Source organism: Engystomops pustulosus, chromosome 5, assembly GCF_040894005.1.
Source record: "Engystomops pustulosus chromosome 5, aEngPut4.maternal, whole genome shotgun sequence".
NCBI classification, from domain to species: domain Eukaryota; kingdom Metazoa; phylum Chordata; class Amphibia; order Anura; family Leptodactylidae; genus Engystomops; species Engystomops pustulosus.
This window is the reverse complement of record NC_092415.1, coordinates 99,475,634-99,494,994: the sequence shown is the minus strand read 5'-3', so window position 1 is coordinate 99,494,994 and position 19,361 is coordinate 99,475,634. Positions and strand designations below refer to the sequence as shown.

At 36.2% G+C, this 19,361-nt stretch overlaps 1 protein-coding gene across 6 annotated transcripts in view; it reads right to left on the bottom strand.

Moving 5' to 3' along the window:
* Window positions 1-336: 336 nt before the first annotated feature.
* The window catches only part of CDH12 (cadherin 12), a 508,006-nt gene continuing 488,981 nt past the window's right edge, over window positions 337-19,361 (bottom strand). For all 6 annotated transcript variants that reach the window (XM_072152753.1, XM_072152755.1, XM_072152752.1 and 3 more), the window contains 5 exons: window positions 17,502-17,638; window positions 12,168-12,289; window positions 4,557-4,674; window positions 3,106-3,357; window positions 337-1,654 (listed from right to left, as the gene is read on the bottom strand). In XM_072152753.1, coding sequence (XP_072008854.1) covers window positions 1,158-1,654; window positions 3,106-3,357; window positions 4,557-4,674; window positions 12,168-12,289; window positions 17,502-17,638 — 1,126 coding nt within the window. In that variant the 3' untranslated portion in view covers window positions 337-1,157. The remainder of the gene's footprint in view (window positions 1,655-3,105; window positions 3,358-4,556; window positions 4,675-12,167; window positions 12,290-17,501; window positions 17,639-19,361) is intronic.

Below are 19,361 nucleotides of genomic sequence, written 5' to 3'. Positions count from 1 at the left end.
GTGAACACTTCAATCTTGTAATAGGCAGTGCACATATCTAACTTGAAAACACTCCCAGCAGAAAAAAATATATTCCAGAGCTACCCGTAGATCACCCCCGTAACTCTTTGGGGGGTGATCTATTACCACATTGTCTGGTTAAATTTAATACGATTTGAGAATTATTTGACTCAACTGGGACAAAAAAAAATCTCAACTGGGACAAAAAAAAGTCTCTATGTCTTAACTGAGACAAATAAGTCTAATCTGAGACAATTGAAAAAGTAGTAACAGAAACCAGACAATGTTGTATCGTGTATCTTTATTTTGACTTTATTTTGTATTTCTTCTTTTTGTGGGTTTTTTCTTGATTTTTAGGGTGCATTTTTGCGACTAAGCCAGGGTCATAAGAAGTTAGCTGGTGGGAGTGTCTGTCACAGTGCTCCTAAATGTATCTTTCCAAGACAGATGTTATATTTGCTTTGCAACTTTTTTTAGAGACTATTTATGTGCAAAACGTAGTACAACAGACTCATGCTTGGTTCCATAAATGCACCTTAATAGTTGCAAAAAAAACCCCAAAACCTGCAAATCAGGGACAAACAAAAAAAATATTCATCACAACAGCAAATTTAGCACTGTTAAAGTATCAAGTCTTCAATCAACTAAAGTGGCAAAAGAAAACAAGTGCTACATGTGACCCATTGTAGTGCTAAGTAACCCCCTTGAACCCCCTATTGCTCCACACAGAGCACCACCCAGAAGAATGAGACAGACGTGCACTTGGCTACCTTGTGAAGGCAAAAAGGAATGCACGTCCTTTTTAACAAATACAAAGCCTTTTTCATATACAAAATGCTTAATACATAAGTCAAGAAGAAAAAAGTTTTCCCCGGTATATCAGTTGATTTAAAAAAAATATTTTGTTTCCACAGAAAGGTCAGTACATGAAATTTATTTTTAGTACCATTTCAGTAAATTGTAGATGTCACACCTGAGTTTTCTTACTTTAATGAAAAATAGCAAAACATTTTTTTTAAATTTCATTACAGAATCAGTCTTCCAGCTGTGAAACAAACAAAAACTGACAGTATGATAAATATTGTAGCATTTTAATATAAAAAAATTTTTTACATAGTCTAGATAAAGCTTTGTTGATTGTTTGCCATTTCTGTAAGTTAAGTGATTTTGTCTTTGTTAAAATTTTCTTCTCCAAACATTTCTGCCAGGCTTTTAAACTGAGGTCCCCAGTCACTCAAAAAATCAAAATCCTGATCAATTTCCATGCTAGGTGACTCTATGGAGCTCAATGATTCTGCTACTGATCCGGAGCCTTCATAGGCATATGTTGCTAATGAGTCATATGGAGGAGCATTTGGATCACCGTCATGCTCTTGCAGCCTTTCATTGATGAAATCTCTGATGTCACTATTATATTCCACTGTTGGTTTATGACGAGGCAAACACAATGGTTCAGGCTTGATGTCTCTGCGTCCCTTATTGTCTTCAATTACCTTTGGATTCCTTAGGGCACCAATGTCAAAGGCCTGAGTGTCTTCTTCTCCACCACCTTCATCATCGTAATGGATTACATTATCCCTTATATCTTCTTTTGAGGTCATCAGGGCATCTTTCCTTTTTTGCCTTCTTAATGCTACATAAAGTACCACTATAACTAAAACAAAAATGAAAGATTCAGACAAAGAACAAAATAAATCTGACAAAATTTTTGAAGTAAAATGAAGAGGATTTGTCATGAAGTACAAAATGCTAAATGACACATCACCCTGGAAGTCGTGCCCCAGATCAATTTGCTGTTTTGTTTCTTTTTACAATCCATACATGCATTCACAATATATGGCCTCTGGATGTTTATATGTAAATTAGCTATTTCTGGGGAGGTTTTTCTGCGTGCAACATGAAAACAAGACTATTGTGATGTGATGCCTGATACAACTGCACATTGGGCCATTCATTATTTGTAACTGTGTCTATTTATAAATGATCACTGGGTTTACTATAACTAATGTTAAAAAGGTTCAGAGCATGACTGTCAGCATTAGAGGGTGAAAGTTAGTACAGCATCTTCAATGGGTAACATTGAGAGAGCAACATTTAATTTAGAAAAGACAACTTGTTAGTTTGGTACTCTTGGTAATATTTAGCAAAATAATCTTATCTTTCACGTGTTACTATGAAATTCTTGTTTGGTCTAGTGACGGGGAACCTATATTGACACATATGAGTTGATGTAGTTCATGCTCTGCACTAAACTATCCTCTGAGTACATGTGGACGCTAAGCATAGAAGAAATTAACCAGAAGAATGGGTCATCAGGGAAGGCACTAAGGAAAATTGGCCACAGTGTATTATGTCAACATACCCCTTCAACTGCACCCAATATATCCAGGAGCTGGCTTCGCCACTTGGCACTTCTATGCCAGGTCCTGTTTGGTGTAGAACTGTGTTATAGCTGATCACAGTTCCTGGCACAGGTTATAGCTAGTGGCAGTGCACAGGTCTTCTCGGCTGCCATGCACACCCCCTTCATGCAACTATTTAAGACTTATACACAATATAAATCTGCCCCAGAGAGTCTGAATATGGGCTAACATATTTTTTTATATGGAAACCAAAGCAATTGGTAGATAATGTAAAACAGCAAAGAAAAACAATCTTAAATTGTGCTAGATTTATCCTTAACATCAGCCCCTGAAATAAATATACAACTTGTTAACACTTCTTAGACTACATTTTCATGGCTTGAATGCCTAAAAATGCCTATAAAAGCCATTTTCCTGGAATTTCAACTTCACTCAATTAGCTGGTTGGTGACATGGAGGGTAGGTGCTGCTCCACGCCTGCAGAGTGCCTATAGCCTGCTCCCATTAGGACGCAGTCTATGGTGTAGTTCTACGCCAGGTCAGGCATAGCATAGAATATCTGTTGCAGTTTTGCACGGGGTTGCACTGTGCTGCTGGCCACCAGGATTCATCAGGAGGCCGGAGCCAGGGGACAGGAGCAGCATCATAGACTAGTGCAATGAGATAAATGTGCCCACCTAGTCTCATTTTGCAATGTCTAAAAACTAAAAACTAAAAAGTACACAATCATGTGAAAACTTACCTAAAAGTATAATAATGCACAACAAAATGGCTATCAAAGCACCAGTGCTTAAACCAACAGGTAAAAAAATAGCTTCCACATTGCAAGAGAGGATAACGCCTCTAGAGTCACATCTGCATACTCTAATAGTCAGTGTGCTTGTGCTGCTTTGGATAGGGTAACTGCTGTCCTCAACCACCACTGGAAGGAGATAGAACTCTTTATCTCTGCGGCTGTACCCATGTTTCTGTGCTTCAATCCCGGCTGAGTTGTCTAAAAAAAATAATAAATTGTAAATGCAAGCTTCCTCAAATGTGACTCATAATTACAATTTTAATAAACTGTACTGTAGTAAATTCATGGTTTAGATAATCAAAAGCCTTAGGGATTTTTCAAAGCATGTACTGGCTTACACAAGGCTTAGAATTGTGACCCCTACTCCAGTGGTTTTGCAAGGGCTCAAAATGTGTCATGCCAGGCTGCAGAGGGAGCAGGGACATTAGTTATAGCCAGCACTGGGCCTCCACTGGATACACTAAAAGCAGTCATGATGCACTTGCTTTGATAAATACCCCCTCTTAATATTCAGTTCAGTTTAATATTATACTCAGATAAACCCTCCTGTATAGTATATAATAAATTGTATATGCACTGTCGTTTTTTAACCTTTTCAGTCTTAAAGGGCTTTGAAATGTTTGATCTCTAGGTGATCTCTACTGGGAGCCTTAACAGCAGTCTGAAAAGAATACTGGGCATATGCGTGCCCTGCCTCTCAATTCAATGGGTGGAATTATTTAATCACTTGCATCAGATTTCTGGTAGATTTCCACCAAAAACTCTCCAAAATGCCTTCTGACACATTTATGAGGGCTTTTTCTTTTCACTTTTTTGACTTGTCTGAAAAGGGGGCATGGTCATTGTAAAAGGGCATGTTTGCGGGAAAAGGGGCATGACCAGGCGGAAAATAGTCTTTCTGCCCCAAAATATAAGAAGGGTGCAACACAATATGTCACAGCAAAAGGCCAGTCTTGTCCAGCTCTGCACTGTTGAAGCCGGGAACACATTAATGAATTCCCCCCAGTCTTTGAGGCTGATAAATTGAAGTACCAAATATGCTGCAATATATACAGCAACGGAAAGGAATTTAGATTCAGCTTGGTACTGTATAATATGTATTCTTGGAAATATCTTGGGTGATTGTCACATAATGCCAAGTCTGAATTATTCCATTACAAAATGGCTTTATCACTTTTTTTTTGTTTACTATAAGTAGATTTATTTTTCCAACATTGAGATAACAATTCAAGGGTAAAGATTTTTTTTCAGTGCATTGTATGTGTTACATTAGGAGATAAAAGTGACACAATCCCAGCAGTGTGGGGAAACATTTATCAAGATATTTGTTTGTTCCATGGATTGCTAATGCATGCAGCTCTTTCAGAATATAAAATGGATATAATCATAAGCCTTACTTTTAAAGTCATGGATGGTAAAATTGGGATTTGTCAAACCATCAGGTGGTAATCTGAAAGAAAATTTCTGCCCTGTAGGTGACATGTCTCTGTCAGCAGCACCAATAATTTGGATGATCTGAGAGGAGACAAGCAGACAGAAATCACATACTGGTCAAACCATTTTTTATGTAAACACTTTATACAATAGACTGCCTCATACAAAAGGAATATTTATTCTAGGATTTACAGGCTTTTAGAGGATAAAGAAAAAAAGGAAAATGACAAAGAAGTAGAGGGAAGTGACATTAAAGTTCCATTTTTAATACAACTATATTCTTCAAACCACACACTGCCATAAGAAGACAATTTGTACAACAAATTTTGTATGTATTGTATGTATGTCATATTAATACATATACCTATATGTATTGTACACATTAGAATTGTAATATTTATATTGTTTATCAATACAGTATTTTAGTGTTTTATTGATGAAGCTTAATCAATCAGATTTAAACTGTTGTACAAGCATAGTACAACAGTAATAGTAAACTATAGTAAAATAGTTCTGGTTAGTTTATACAAATCATTTTGTGTGTGATGTATGTACACATTTGTTTTTAGTTTAAAAAAAAAGTAGTTTATTATATTTAGAACTCAGTTTTGTCTAATGAATGGTGAAAGCAAACACAAATTGTTCTTTTAAAACTGCGGCCCCTAACCGCCAGTCCATGGCCCAAGACTAGGCTGTGGAACACCCAGTCCTGAGCCACAGCTGAAAAAATATAAAATCAGATGCTCACCTTATTACACTCTCCCAAAGTAGAAGCAGCCATACTCATCTATTTTCCAATGTGCCATAACAGTACAGTATGCATTTCTGAAGCTGGGAGACACAATGCTCTCAGCATATTACATGTTCCTGCTTTAGGGCAGGAAAAGTGGTTTCCTGCCATCGCAAAGAGAATAAGAGAAGACGAGGGCTGTGGCTGCTGCTGCTTCAGGGGAGCGTGGAAAGCTGAGTATGGACTAGAAGAAAGGGGGTGGGAATCGGGAGGGGAAGGGGATTATAAGTGGAGCAGGTTTGGAGAAAAGGGAGTATCATAATTCTCCCTTTTTTATGGGCCCCCTGCTAATGATTTCCCTTTTTGGTAGCCTCCACTTTTTTAGGACAAACCACCAAGAAAACAAGATGCACCAGTATAGCTCGTCTATAACAAAACAATATAAATTTTATTTCAATCCAAACAGAGAAACAGTGAAACATACATTTAAAATCACTTAAAACATGTAATATACATGAACCTGGTATAGGTTCACACAGTCTAACCGCCTGCAAAAAGCACTGAATGGTGCCCAATGAAACCTCCCAAACACTCTATTGACAATTGCTCTGAATAGACAGGTGTGTATGTCAAAAAGAAGGTATAATATATAAACCAGTAAGTGTGCCAGCATGAAGCATAGCCATGTAAAAAAGAGAAGAAGAGTATTTCCTCATGCAAAACACAATTGTGTGTATATAAAGTGCAAGTGCTGAGGTATATAACCAAAAAAAGGTAAAAGACCAATGAGGTATAGTTTCAAGTGCTGGTTACCCAAGGCGATGCTGGCAAACAGACATACAGGGGAAGGGAGGAGGGCAGGGGTATGAGGCTTGCGTACAAGCTGTGAAATAGGTGCAATTTGTGGCCACAGCCAAGTGAGCATTGGGGGGGCATGAGGGGGAGTGTGGACAGTGGCAGACATCCCTCCATTTGAATCTTAGCTGGTATGAAAGTACAAACTGAAATGTTTTCTTTAACTGAACTATTTAATACTGATACAATTTGAAGGTGATTGATAATAAGATACATTTATACGCCACACAATATTTGCCAAACAAAAACCCATTTTTGGAAACAAACTTGAGTCCCCTAATTTCCACTAAGGAAGTAACCTAAAAACTGAGTTGATGTCAAAGTCTACATATTCTTCTGATCACATCCCAATTTTTTTTAAACACGAGGTGACAATGACAATTTTAATTCATTACATTTAACGTCAATACACTTCATTTTGAAGATGACCAAAACCGGAAAGGACAAATGTAATAAGATTATCTAATACCTAAACTGAAAATATTAAGAACATTGGGGCAGATTTATCAAGCTGTCTGAAAGTCAGAATATTTCTAGTTTCCCATGGCAACTAATCACAGCTCCCCTTTAAAATATTCATGAGCACTGGTAAAATGAAAGCTGAGCTGTGATTGGTTGCTTTGGGCAAATAGAAATATTCTGGCTTTCACACAGCTTGATAAATCTGCCCCATTTTGTCCTTAAGAAATATGTAGCAATGGATAAATGACTGATCCACAGCCCAAACACATGATTCAAATATGGTTACAGGATGTGTAAATTATTTTAAGCTATAAGCAGTTACATTTATATTATAAGGGTTTACAAAGACAGCTACTTGTATCTCCCTTATTGCCTATATATATGTTATGGTCTTACCTGTTGCCTAATTAGTGATTAGAGGGTGGAAACATAGGAAAGCCATGAGGGCAATTACTTTCTAACTAAAGACACAGAAGCATTTCTGTGGGAAGGTCACATGCAAGGAAGGTTGCTAAAATCTGTTTTTGTTAGCTGGCAGGCAGAAGCCCTCCAGCTGTTAGTCAGTGCCGGACAGGCAAGCATTTTGTTTTATTGCAGCTTTTTTTTTTGCCACCTTCTTAAGTAATCTTCAGTAATCCTGACACATGTCCTTTGCCTCCATCAAGGGTGATCCTAACTACTCTCCCATAAGTGGAGGATGTGCGCAACACACCAAACTTGTCATTGAAAATGCTTTGTTGCAGTCTGTTGCAGCCTAACAGGATGCTTTCAGTGGACAATGCAAAACCAACATCAGACCTCGACCCTTAGGATGGCAGAGTTTCCAGGAGTTGCTGGCAAGACTGTTCCAGGGCCTAAGGAAGCTGAGAAAAATGTAAAGACTTTGGCTGAGGATAACAATGAGAAGCCTAAAATGTATGGACTAGACAGAGGGCCATTGCCATTTTCCCATTGCCATGATTGAGTCATATTGTGATGAACTGTCCATTAGCTACTGGACATATGCAGATGCATAACAAGGAATGAGTGGGCCCCAAAGCAAGCCTTTGTCTGGGGCCACACCCCCAACCACAGCACGTCCTCTGCACATTTTGCATGTATATAAGGGTCCATATATAATGCCCGTTGTCAGGCCTCCCACACAGAATGCACACCTTGCAGAGGTTAAAAATCCTTGTATTATATCAAAATATGATACGAAGAGTTCTCACCTGCCGGCCGACCGGACTACAGCTAATGCAGTTTCTACAGTGCTGGTGCTGCATTCTGTCTGGATGATGAGAAGTCTGTGCATCATATTTTAACATAATACAAGTATTTTCATCCTCTGCAAGGTGTGGGTCTGTGGGGACAGGCCGACATACAGGCCTGTATCCACAGGCTGATCAAGTCCAGGGACCCTATCACAGCTTCATCAATAAAATTTCCAGCAGTGGCCTCCCCTCACTAATAACATGTCCAGCAGCAGCCTCCCTAACTAATAACATGTCCAGCAGTGGCCTCCCCTCACTACTAACATGTCCAGCAGTGGCCTCTCCTCACTAATAACATCTACAGCAGCAGCCTTCCCTCACTAATAACATATAGTAGGCACCGGCAGCATATAATAGGCACCGCCGGCCTATGAAGTGGGAGGGCGGTCTGGGGAAGAAGCAGTGCCTGGGACCGCCCCCTCATGAATACGCCCAACCACTTTGCAAAATGCTGGCCAAGTGTGGGCCAGTATGGGACACCTTGATTTTGATCATGGCTTCCCTTTAAGTCACCAGGGAGTGACAATCTGTTATGACAGAATTGGGTCTATATTAGCGCCAGAAGATGGCAAAATGAAGAATTTTTTTTTTCTGATGGGAGATTTTAATTTTTGCAAATTTTTGAAAATATTAAGAAACCTATATAAATTTAGCTTCCCCGTGATCTAATCATCACCATGTCATTTGGGGAGCACCTTGAAAGCCATAAAATCAAGGCCACAAGAAAATGTTGCAAATGCATTTTTTAACCAATTTAAATGCATATGGAATTTTTTTCCCGCTTCCCATTACAGGACATGGTATATTATACCCTGTCACAACAAAGTTCAATTTGTTACATAGAAAACAAGCCCTCACACATCTCTTCATGGAAAAATAAAACAGTTATAGATTTTTTTGTAGGTGGGGAGTGAAAAATGGAGATTCATAAACAAAAAAGGGCCAGGTCGTTAATGGGTTAAAGCCTTTACTTGTTGGTCTCTGCATGCTCTACGAATCTATAGCCTTTTGGAGTTTGATTATCTGCATGAGTGCCGAGCTGATTGAGAATTCCTGTGTGGAAATGGGGATCTTCAAATGGTTAACGGTTCTGTGCAACCCCAATCCCAGGACACAAAGGCCAAAAGGCCTTGTCATGAAAGTTTCCCAGTGCTAGGCAAAGACATAGACTTTTACATATTTCTTTGGTCATTTATTAAGACCTGCAGGCAACACCATCAGCTCTGAGCAGTGAGCACAGTGTATAAGCCCAGATCAAAGACTTTGAATTAATTATTGACTTTCCCTATGAGCTTGATGAGGGCTATGATGCTATAAAAACAGCTTTAATTAAAAAATACAACCTAACTCCAGGTTAGTACCAACTGACAACTATGCTGATACAGTGGATAATAATGGACTACCTTATGACTTTGGACCCAATGACTTTCTGTCAACAGCTATGAGGACATGAAGGATTATATCATAAAAGACCAATTTTTTAATATTTGTCCTGTGGATATCCAACTGTTTGTTTCAATGAATTGAACTGCTAAAACATAACCTTTATTAAAGGAATTTAAAATTACCAATACAAACACAAAAAGTGTACGTGTTTTAGGCTTAGTGTAACAAAACCAATTGAAATAGATTCTGGAACATTCAGGAGAGTGAATTATTGTGACAATCACCCCCTTCCCCTTAAGTCAAGAAAATTGGATTTTCAGATCCTGATTGGTACAGCATTCTTGGAAGGGATATAACATCAAACTCTCTACATATCACCCCATATGTATTAATCCTAATTAATGATTCTAATAACAACAAACCCAACGGGACAGATTTATCAAGCTGTCTGAAAGTCAGAATATTTCTAGTTGCCCATGGCAACCCATCACAGCTCCTCTTTAAAATATCCATGAGAACTGGTAAAATGAAAGCTGAGCGGTGATTGGTTGCCATGGGCAACCAGAAATATTCTGACTTTCAGACAGCTTGATAAATATGTCTCACTTCGTTTCTGCAAAAGTTCCTTCCTCAGGAGTCTCTTAAAGCTTGCATTCATATCCTTCCCACTAGATAAAACAAGTCACCTGGAAAACTGCTGGTGTCATTGTCCAGAGAAAGTAGCACTAGTCCAGGTATCTCTAGTCTACACCCCTTACTGTATATCCTCACTAGTTGTACTCAATTTAGCTGTTCACTAGCTGTAGTGTAGCTGTTCCTGACTTACATAGTTTCACTGACTGCATGCTTGAAATCATTTATGGATAACTTAGATAGATTCTAGTCTCATTAATTGTCCAAGGAACATTTTCCTTCTGGACTCATTCTTTACTACTAGACCAGCTATCTCACTTCCATGACTTACCTACTAGGAAGTCTGTAGCCCACAGGACGTTCTATCTTACTGGGCTAATTCATTTTTCTAGACCAATTATCTAGATTCAACATGACAGTGTGCTGCCATTGTCAAATATAACCAAGATTATACTATCACAATGGCCGCATACCGTTATGTTGACCCAAGTTGATCTAGAAAATGAATTATTGTTTGCGTGGGTTTCCTCCAGGTCTTCCGGTAGGTAGGTTGATTAAATTGTGAGCCCCATTGGGGACAGGGACCGATTTAGAAAGCTCTGTGTAGCGCTACATTATCTGTGTGCGCTATGTAAATAAATAATAATTATTATTATTATGATATGTTTAGTAAGGTAGATGGTTTTGTCTAGTAATTAGACTAGAATGATGAAGTCATAACTGTCTCATTAAAAATCCAAATATTGGTACAAAAACCCTGATATCTGGGTTCCTTCCTAACTTTTCAAGAGCAAATTATTACATCCCTCCTGTACCTAACAATCAATATCCTTGTGAGCCAATGCACTGAGATTGTCATTAGACATAATAAAGGACACCAGATACTAGGAAAAACTGATTTAGGGGATATCATAAATTGTAAGGTTGCAAGTTGGTATTTTTATCAGATAAATATATTTTAATATTGCAGAAAGAAGAATACTAATGAATATATTTTTATTTTCATTATTCCCTAACCACATTCCAATAACTTCCAACAAATCCAATATATACCTCTATATAGGGAGAAGGGGATAGAGAAGTTAACTTATACTATATAAGTAGCTATACAGTACTACATGTATAATTGCAATATGGTACTAGAAAACCAGCAATAGGAAATAAGGCTTTTAAAATCCGTAACACGCTGCAGTTATTTTATGTCTTGTGGTGAGCTGACCTAGCAAATAAATTACACATGTTCAATTGATTTACAATGGTATGGTTCCCGAAACAAATTTGTCTTATTTTTTTTTTTATTTTACGAATGCAAATGGTGCATGAAATGTTCATATTTTTTGTACTTTTTCATCAATGTTTATATAGCAATTATATGATCACTTTGAAATTATATTGTTATTTGTAATAAGTTTATGGCTAAGGTTGGATAATTGGCATAGCAAAGAAGGGGGGTTGGTTAAACGCTGAAAAAACAATAATAGGGTTTATCATGTAAAAGCAGTATTCCATGGACATAAAGGACATGATGGGGCTAAGTTTTAATGTGTGGATTTTTAAAGTGATCTCTGCTGGAGTGCAGGTTGCTGTGATTTATCAAATGGCATATGTTATGTCTGAGAGTTTTTTCTGAAACATGACTCCACTTTCTATACTGCCCTGTTACTGGAATGAACTTGCAACAATGTATGTGACTTTTTAACCCCCTAGAGACCACTCATATGAGTTTCTTTGTCGGTCATTAGAGGGCCTTAGGAATGGCTGGATTTCCTCATGTGGGAAAGAGCTTCTCGACTGTCTTGTGACAGCAGGGCACCTTCTCTAACAGTTCAGTTCAGAGGGTAATAAAAAAGACATAAAAAGCAATCACAAAGTCATTTACATAGAATAAAAGAACAGATGGAACAAATAAATAGAACACACAGCTCTTTCGAAGAAAAAATAAAAAATGTTATCGGTCTTGGACTAGAAACAGAAACAAAATCTTCCTTCTTACTGTAATTTTTTTTAAAAAACATTGATATCACTATAATCATATCAAACTCCGAAATGTAGGGTCCGTCAGGTGATGCCCTTCCTGGAAGTCTGGGAGCAGAAGGACCTGCCAGAGCTCCAGGAGGACAGCTCAGTGATACACTAAGCTAACCGTTCACTGCCCCCATCAATGCTTTGCATGACTTATTTATTCCCCATCATTTCTGAACAATCAGTGTAGTTTGGACATGCAATATGCTAATTAAAATGCTAATTTACTTTACCTGTCTTGGTTTTGCATTTTCACACACAGATGTTTCATATGGTATTGTAACCTCAGGGGCAAATTCATTAACATCCAGAACATTAATGATGATATTTACTGAGCTGGTTAGTTGTGGGTTACCTGTAAAAGTAAATTTATATACAGTGAAATAAAAATAGTTGTCTTACCCTTTCAATTCTTTGCTCTGTTTTTGCATATTTGTCATGCTAAACCAATAGCTATGAAACTCAAACTGTAGGTTCTTCAAGTCTGGGCTAATTTCCACAGTATCAACAAAAGTAGATGACCAATTCTTAGTAACTATACAACATATCTGTATATTGATAAAGAATCTATTTCTGACAGTAGGAAATGTCGAACTGACTGTAGACTATCTAACCCAATATATTCCCCAGCAAAACATGCCCGAGAGGGGTGGAAGGGGTTTTTGAACTTGTGAATTTTAATATGTCATCTAATGCGTAGCATGAATAAAGAATGACCTGCAGGGGGACTATATATATATATATATATATATATATATATATATATATAATTAATTGTGTATAATATTGTGGCAACCTATACATTATATTTTGCTCTAAAAGAGTTTTTTGACAAAAAAAAGTGTTTGTTACCCTCTTGTATTAAAGTGGTCTTGAAATTGTATTACATTTACAGAAATTAAGACAATCCCATGAATCCTATTTTTCTGGAACAGCATAGTAACTTCGACAATTGATTTATCCAAATGAAGTGCAAAACAAGTAATTTGTAAGATATATGATAACATTTTCATTATCACTTGCAAAAGTGATTTTCAGTAAGAATTTTTTCTACCCCTTCCTGCTGTTTTGGTGCATTGTTTTCTGTGATGCAAAACAGTAATTAAATCTTTTTGATGCATTATTTAAATGCAGATAAAAAAAAATAATAAACCTCTTTAGGATGCAGTTCACTATTCATTTATCATATCAGATATTGTTACTTTATTTTAACTTCCCAGGTTGAAAGAGCTCTACGCACACTTCAGGCTTACTTCAGGATCCTACAGTATGATACAGTAGCATGCAATTTCAGATGCCATGATATGACCCCCATTTTAAAACTACACTTTTCAAAGAATTGCCCAGTAGGTTTAGTTATCATTGTATGTTTTCCAAATATTAACATACAGCAGGAGTGGGAATTTATAATTCTGTCACAAATATTCATTTTCAATGCCAAATAGGCTGTGTTGTGTCAACAGATTAACCTAGATTAACCTAGATTAACCCCTTAACAATCCTAATGTCACTAGACTGGGGTCACCATGATGATGTTCATGCATGTGCCTAGCAGTTGGGACTTCTGCGTTGGTCCGTAGTGAGCTACGGTGTTTTGAAATATGACGTCTAAATTGCTGTGTAGTTTTCCCCACATATAACTTGGGGCACGGACATGAAGCGATGTATATGATATTGGTCTTCTTACCGTTTATAAACTGTTTGATCGTATACTCACGACCGCCACACGGATTACGAAAAGTCTTAATTTTTGATACTTGGGGACAAAAGTTACAATTCCCACAAGGGAAAGTTCCCTTGATGTCAGATTTCAACCAAGTAGATTGTGCAGTATCAGTGGACAGATAGCTCTTTATTAGATGGTCTTTTAGGTTAATTCATTAGCCCCGATCCCCTGATGACGCCGGTTATCTGTCGAAACATGTCAGGGGGGCTACTGTTTGGCTTTTAATTTGACTCGTCTGAGCCTGTCTCATTAATGGGTCACTGCAGAGACCTGCTTATGTGTTTACAAGCTGAGTGAATACTCAGTATTATAAATGCAGTTAGGATAGTTAGCAGCCTCATACTTGCGGATTTTAAATAACAAGTGTGATAAATAATATGTTAGAATTCTTACTGATTAAATAAAAGTTACGTTTTAGGCCTGACTGATAAGGCTCTACTCTGTCTTAGGACAGTTTTGTAAATAGAGTAAAAAATAAAAACACAAAAACAAAAAAGGGCGTTGTTGTTAAGCGGTTAAAAATGTTAATGCCTGTTATCCAGGATTTGTTCTGGCATAATATATTGATCATTCAAGTGTCACAGTTCTGGAGTTCAAAATACTCATTGAGGGTCATAGTTTCCAATATTTAGTTATAGTTCATGCAAGTTAGTCTTTTGATGTGATTTAATGTTTTTTCCTACTTAATAATTATTAATTATTAGTAATTATTTTATTTATTTATAAGAAATTTTTGCTGGCTGTGTTTTATAACTCTGCCAAGGGTATCAAATAATATTTGCATTGTAATAGATCACCTTTGGTGGACCATCGCGTTTGCTATTGAAATGCTAAAACATTGCAATGGTAATATTTTCCTCCAAAAGTGAGTATAGCAATCAAAGTAATGCCATTTATTCAATTATGGTAGTGTATATATAATTAATACATTTGGTAACCTTTGTTCTTTGGTAATGGAGTGCTAATACAGGTAAACAAAGTACATATATTTTACTTTAATAAAATAATATACAGGAGAGTCATAAGTTTATTTAAAAAAATAAAACATACTCGATAACATTCACATTTGAATTTCTTTGTTTTTTGTTTTTAATTTTTAAATAAAAACGGTCCTATTAAAACGTTTTAACCCTTAAAGTGTTTGAATTTATAAACAATAAATTTTGATGAACATATGCAGGCATCAACGTATCTTAGGCAGAAAGTTGTTGATTTGTTTTCTCTCTATATTTTTTTTAAGTTTTAGCACCTTTCAGGGTAAATAAAGTTTACATAAATTTGGAATATCAAATTTAATAATTAAGTCTCTTCTGTAAATATTTTGCCAACATAAGTTGTAATATAATAAAGTGTGGCAGGTGATGAAATCTGACAGAAACAGCATACCACTGTGCTGTCGCATGCAGATGAAGTGACTGCCTGCAGGAGTCTTTCGTTTTCTGTGACTGTTGTTCCCTTTTCTGTATATGTGATTCTAATAGGAATCAAATGAAAACACCTCTACAGACATCTAACATTGCATAAAGAGTAGATCCCATCTGTCATAATCATGAATATTTTATAGTGATAGAAATAATTTCAGTCTGTGACTGTCAAGTATGGTTTGTGAACAGAAAGTATGTCAGTAAAACACTTGGCAAATCCTTACTAAAACTTCTGACACATGCAATAATATCTTCATCCGGAGGCAAAACATTGCATTAATATTTAGTTGGAAGTGTTGTGTTAGAATTGCCTTTCAGCTGTATTTTTAGAAGAATAACATTCTTTTGTCAAGAAAAATTTGTATCAACGCTCACTTAAATTTAACAATTGTCTCATTCTAGAAGAAGTTCTAAAGTTCACGGAAAATTGCAATAGTAGTTTTCCAAAACAAATGTGATGAAATAGCATTTACCGTCAATCATAGATGCCCTACAGCAACACAAGATGCATAGGCAAGGCAGGCCTTTGAACATTGGGCACCCAGTCTATGCTTGTTAGATGCTGTAAGATGTGGGTTGTTTATGGGCTGTTTCCATAGTTGAGCTCTTGTATAGCAAAACATGATCTAAGGAACATCTTGAATATCATTATAAAACAACTGTCAGAACAAGCCACCATGTTGTGAATTTATAAAATGTGTTTAATTCATTTCTTTATTTTGTTAGCATAAAAATGTGTGTTGCAGTAAAAATAGTAAAGAAGCATAAAATTATTACTATTTAATTAAAGGTAGTCAAACTTCTCCTAAATCACCCCGTAAGTAAGGGCTCCATTGTGTGAGGCATTACATAGCCTTCCAAAAAAAGCTTTTCTTCTCCCCAGCAATAATTATTTTAGAAAAAAGCTCATGGAATACTGGAGACAGAGCCATAACTCCTGGAGCATAACTCCTGGAGCACCCCTATTTGAGTAAAGAGGTGAGTAAAGAAAACAAAGAATATGTGCGCAAGAAGGTTGGTCCCCCCCCCCTCATTGGAAGCGAAAGGATGTGAAGCCCCCAATGTGAAAAAATATAAGGAAGCACTTTTCTCTAGAATGACAGATCACTTGGAAATAAGAAATGTATGAATAGAAAGCTTATAAAGAACCCTACAAAATGCTGCTTTTACTTGTGAGGTAAGTAATGATTTTACATACATTTTACATACATACATTTGAAGATTTTACATACATTTCCCAGTCTTAAGATACATTTATACTACATGCTTGTTTAGTAATTGTTACAGTGCTTTCTGGCTCCATAATAATATTTCAGTAAAGTCATGAAAAGTGCATATGTTTCTATAACTAATTTATTAATAGATGTGTTAGAACATATGAGTAAAGAGTGTGAAATGAGAAACAAGCCTTTTTTAGAATTTATGTTCTGTGCACCTGAATATCATTGCAACATGTACATGGATTTACTGTATGCAAACTGCATTAACCATTACATGATTGATGCTATCAATCCTACATTGAGAGTTCTCTCGATGTAGGGTGGGTGTCTTCTGTTTAATACAACAAGCATCCCCCACTAACAACAACTACGTTAATCATTTCTATTTACATAAAATGGGAAGGGTGGAAGATTGGATACTATAACTGCTAAGAGCCTCTGAGGCTCACATAGATATTCCAAAACATAAGAGCAACAGGACTCCACAATATGATTCTTTCAGCTCAAGGATGCATTAAAAAAACTCATTGTGATCTGAAAAAATGCATGTCATAGAAATACTGTCCTCCTCTTTGTTTTAGAATATCATGGAACTAACCAATTAGTCCCCAAGGGTGTTCACCCACCTAATTTCCCTGAAGTCTGCTTAAGTTAGTATATTAGTAATATATGACAATTAATTGTATTGCAGTATATTGTACAAGTGATCATGTCTCCGATAAAGGGCAAATGTTCAAATCAACCCTCTTTCTCTAGACTTCATATGACATTAAGCACAAAAAAATTATAATCCATATCCGCATCTGTCAAAATGTAAAAATGATTATATCTCATGGTAAACACCATTATGGGGAAAAAAAATCACACCTTTTTTTGTAAGTTTAACTATATTTTTCAGTAATTTTACCACATTTTTTTCAAGCCCTCATAGGTCTCTGTGAATGGAAACCAAGAAAACAAAAGTAGCAGTGATTTTAGCAAGTAAACATAAATGGAACAGTCTCTAAATTTTATCCATACATGTTCCATATATACATTTGTGCAGTACCTTTAGAGGTAAAGCACCATCTTTGAAAAAAAGCAGACATGTTTTTCTAAACCTTTTCAAAATTTCACGTCTTGAAGACATTCGATAAGATAAATGTATTAGCAGTCATTAAATAGTCAGCTCTTAATGAGGTTGTTACAGATACTTACTGATTTTACTTGCAATTATTGAGATGTTAAATTGTGAAGTGCTTTCTCGATCCAGTAACTCATTTGTTGCAATGGTTCCTTCAATTGAGTCCACAGCAAAATTGTTGTCCAGGTCACTTTTATCATCAATATAATATCTGTACAATAGAAATACATTTTAAATGTGAAAACTTATGTTTGAATGTTTAATTCTATATTCTATATGCCTAAATTATTAAAAGGCTCCAGGCTTTGGAGCTGGTAAAGTTTTGTACTATGACCTACTACAGCCAGTTTTGTCCCTGCCCCTGTCTACCTTAATCTCCACTCAAATTGTAATGTTTTGCATGTGTTATATACCAGTTATGTTGTTCCTTTGTAATCTATAGAAATTTGCCATATGAATAAATTGACAACTGGGTTTTTCCATGTTGCGGAATGTCCCTACTTAGACATGTCCCTTCTTAGCGGGATGTGTGGAAGGCGGGGGAATAACCAGAGATAGAAAGTGATGTCAGGAACTTTTTTTTATTATTTTGCACATTGAGTCATTGACGCACTTCAGGGTCATCATATTCCTTTTTCAGGAAAACAGAGACTGAGCGTTTTGTCCAAATTAAATGCAGGATTTGAAAAATTCTCTTTTTATTGAACAAATCTTACCATTTAATAATGTTCTGTTTCCAGGAACTTCAACTATAGGAGCAATCAGTTATAGCACATGGTAAACATTTACAAAAGAGTCTTATGCCTCAACTCTAAAATCCCGGTTGGGGTGTTATGTGTACCCTAAGTCTCCAAGATGAATAATTTCTTTGTCCAGAATTTTATGTAGTAAATTAATCTCAATAATTCTGATGAATCCGATGTTCCAGGTTTTAAATATCCATCAGCTAGGGGTTGGTATGGATTTCAGCTTGTGCCTTGTGTTGCAAGTTATTGTAAATTTTGTTTGTCTACTGCGTCTTCTGTCTAGTGTGCTTGTGATAAGCCAGCGACAGTTTTCAAAAGTCATAAACATGGCACTAAATACTAAAAATGCAATCTTTATCACCTATGCCGACAATTTCACCTTTTTTCATTGCTTGCATACATGTTATGTGGCTTACAAAATGTTATAAATGGTTTCTTTTGTGTATCTAGATACTGTATTTTTTTTTCCTTTTCCTCCTCTTCAGAAAACGACGGTACTTTTTTTTCCAATAATGTGGAAGTCAGTTACGAATTCATTGTAATACAAAAAGAATATAAAACTATTGCTTTCAAACATATTTTTATGATAACCTTCAACGAGCACCAAGCAAGCTACAGTACAATGAGCATTATTTCTTCTTGTGTTATTATTATACTAACATTTTATGTGTTTCTAGTCTGCAATTTTCCCAGCAGACATTTAAAAATAGATTGTATTTGAACTTTAATTAAAAGGCTCTCTGTAGGTGACCGTCACTCTGAAGTATAATCATTAATAGAAGCCATAATTGAACTCAGGTGTCAGCCACAGCCTTTGATTCCATGCAGTCTATATTTTAAAGTATTAATTGTATTCATTTATCTAGTTAGTCCTATTTACTTGTACAATGGACTTTTATGAAAATTTAAAGTCATGGGTCAATTGTTTGTTTTAGCCCATACTCCTAAATAAGAAAAATATAGTATTAAACACAGATGTTTTTAGATTTAATTGATCTTTCGAATCAAATTATGAGCCAAAGGCAACATTCATACGTTGCTTTTCTACTGCAGTTGTTTTGCAGTTTTAATTTAAACCTTTTTTTAAATTCGGATGGTCAGATGTATTGCAGCAATAACTAGTACACTTCTACTGTACCATTCAAATTCAACTTATAAACAGTAAATCAGTGTTGGCATACCGATACA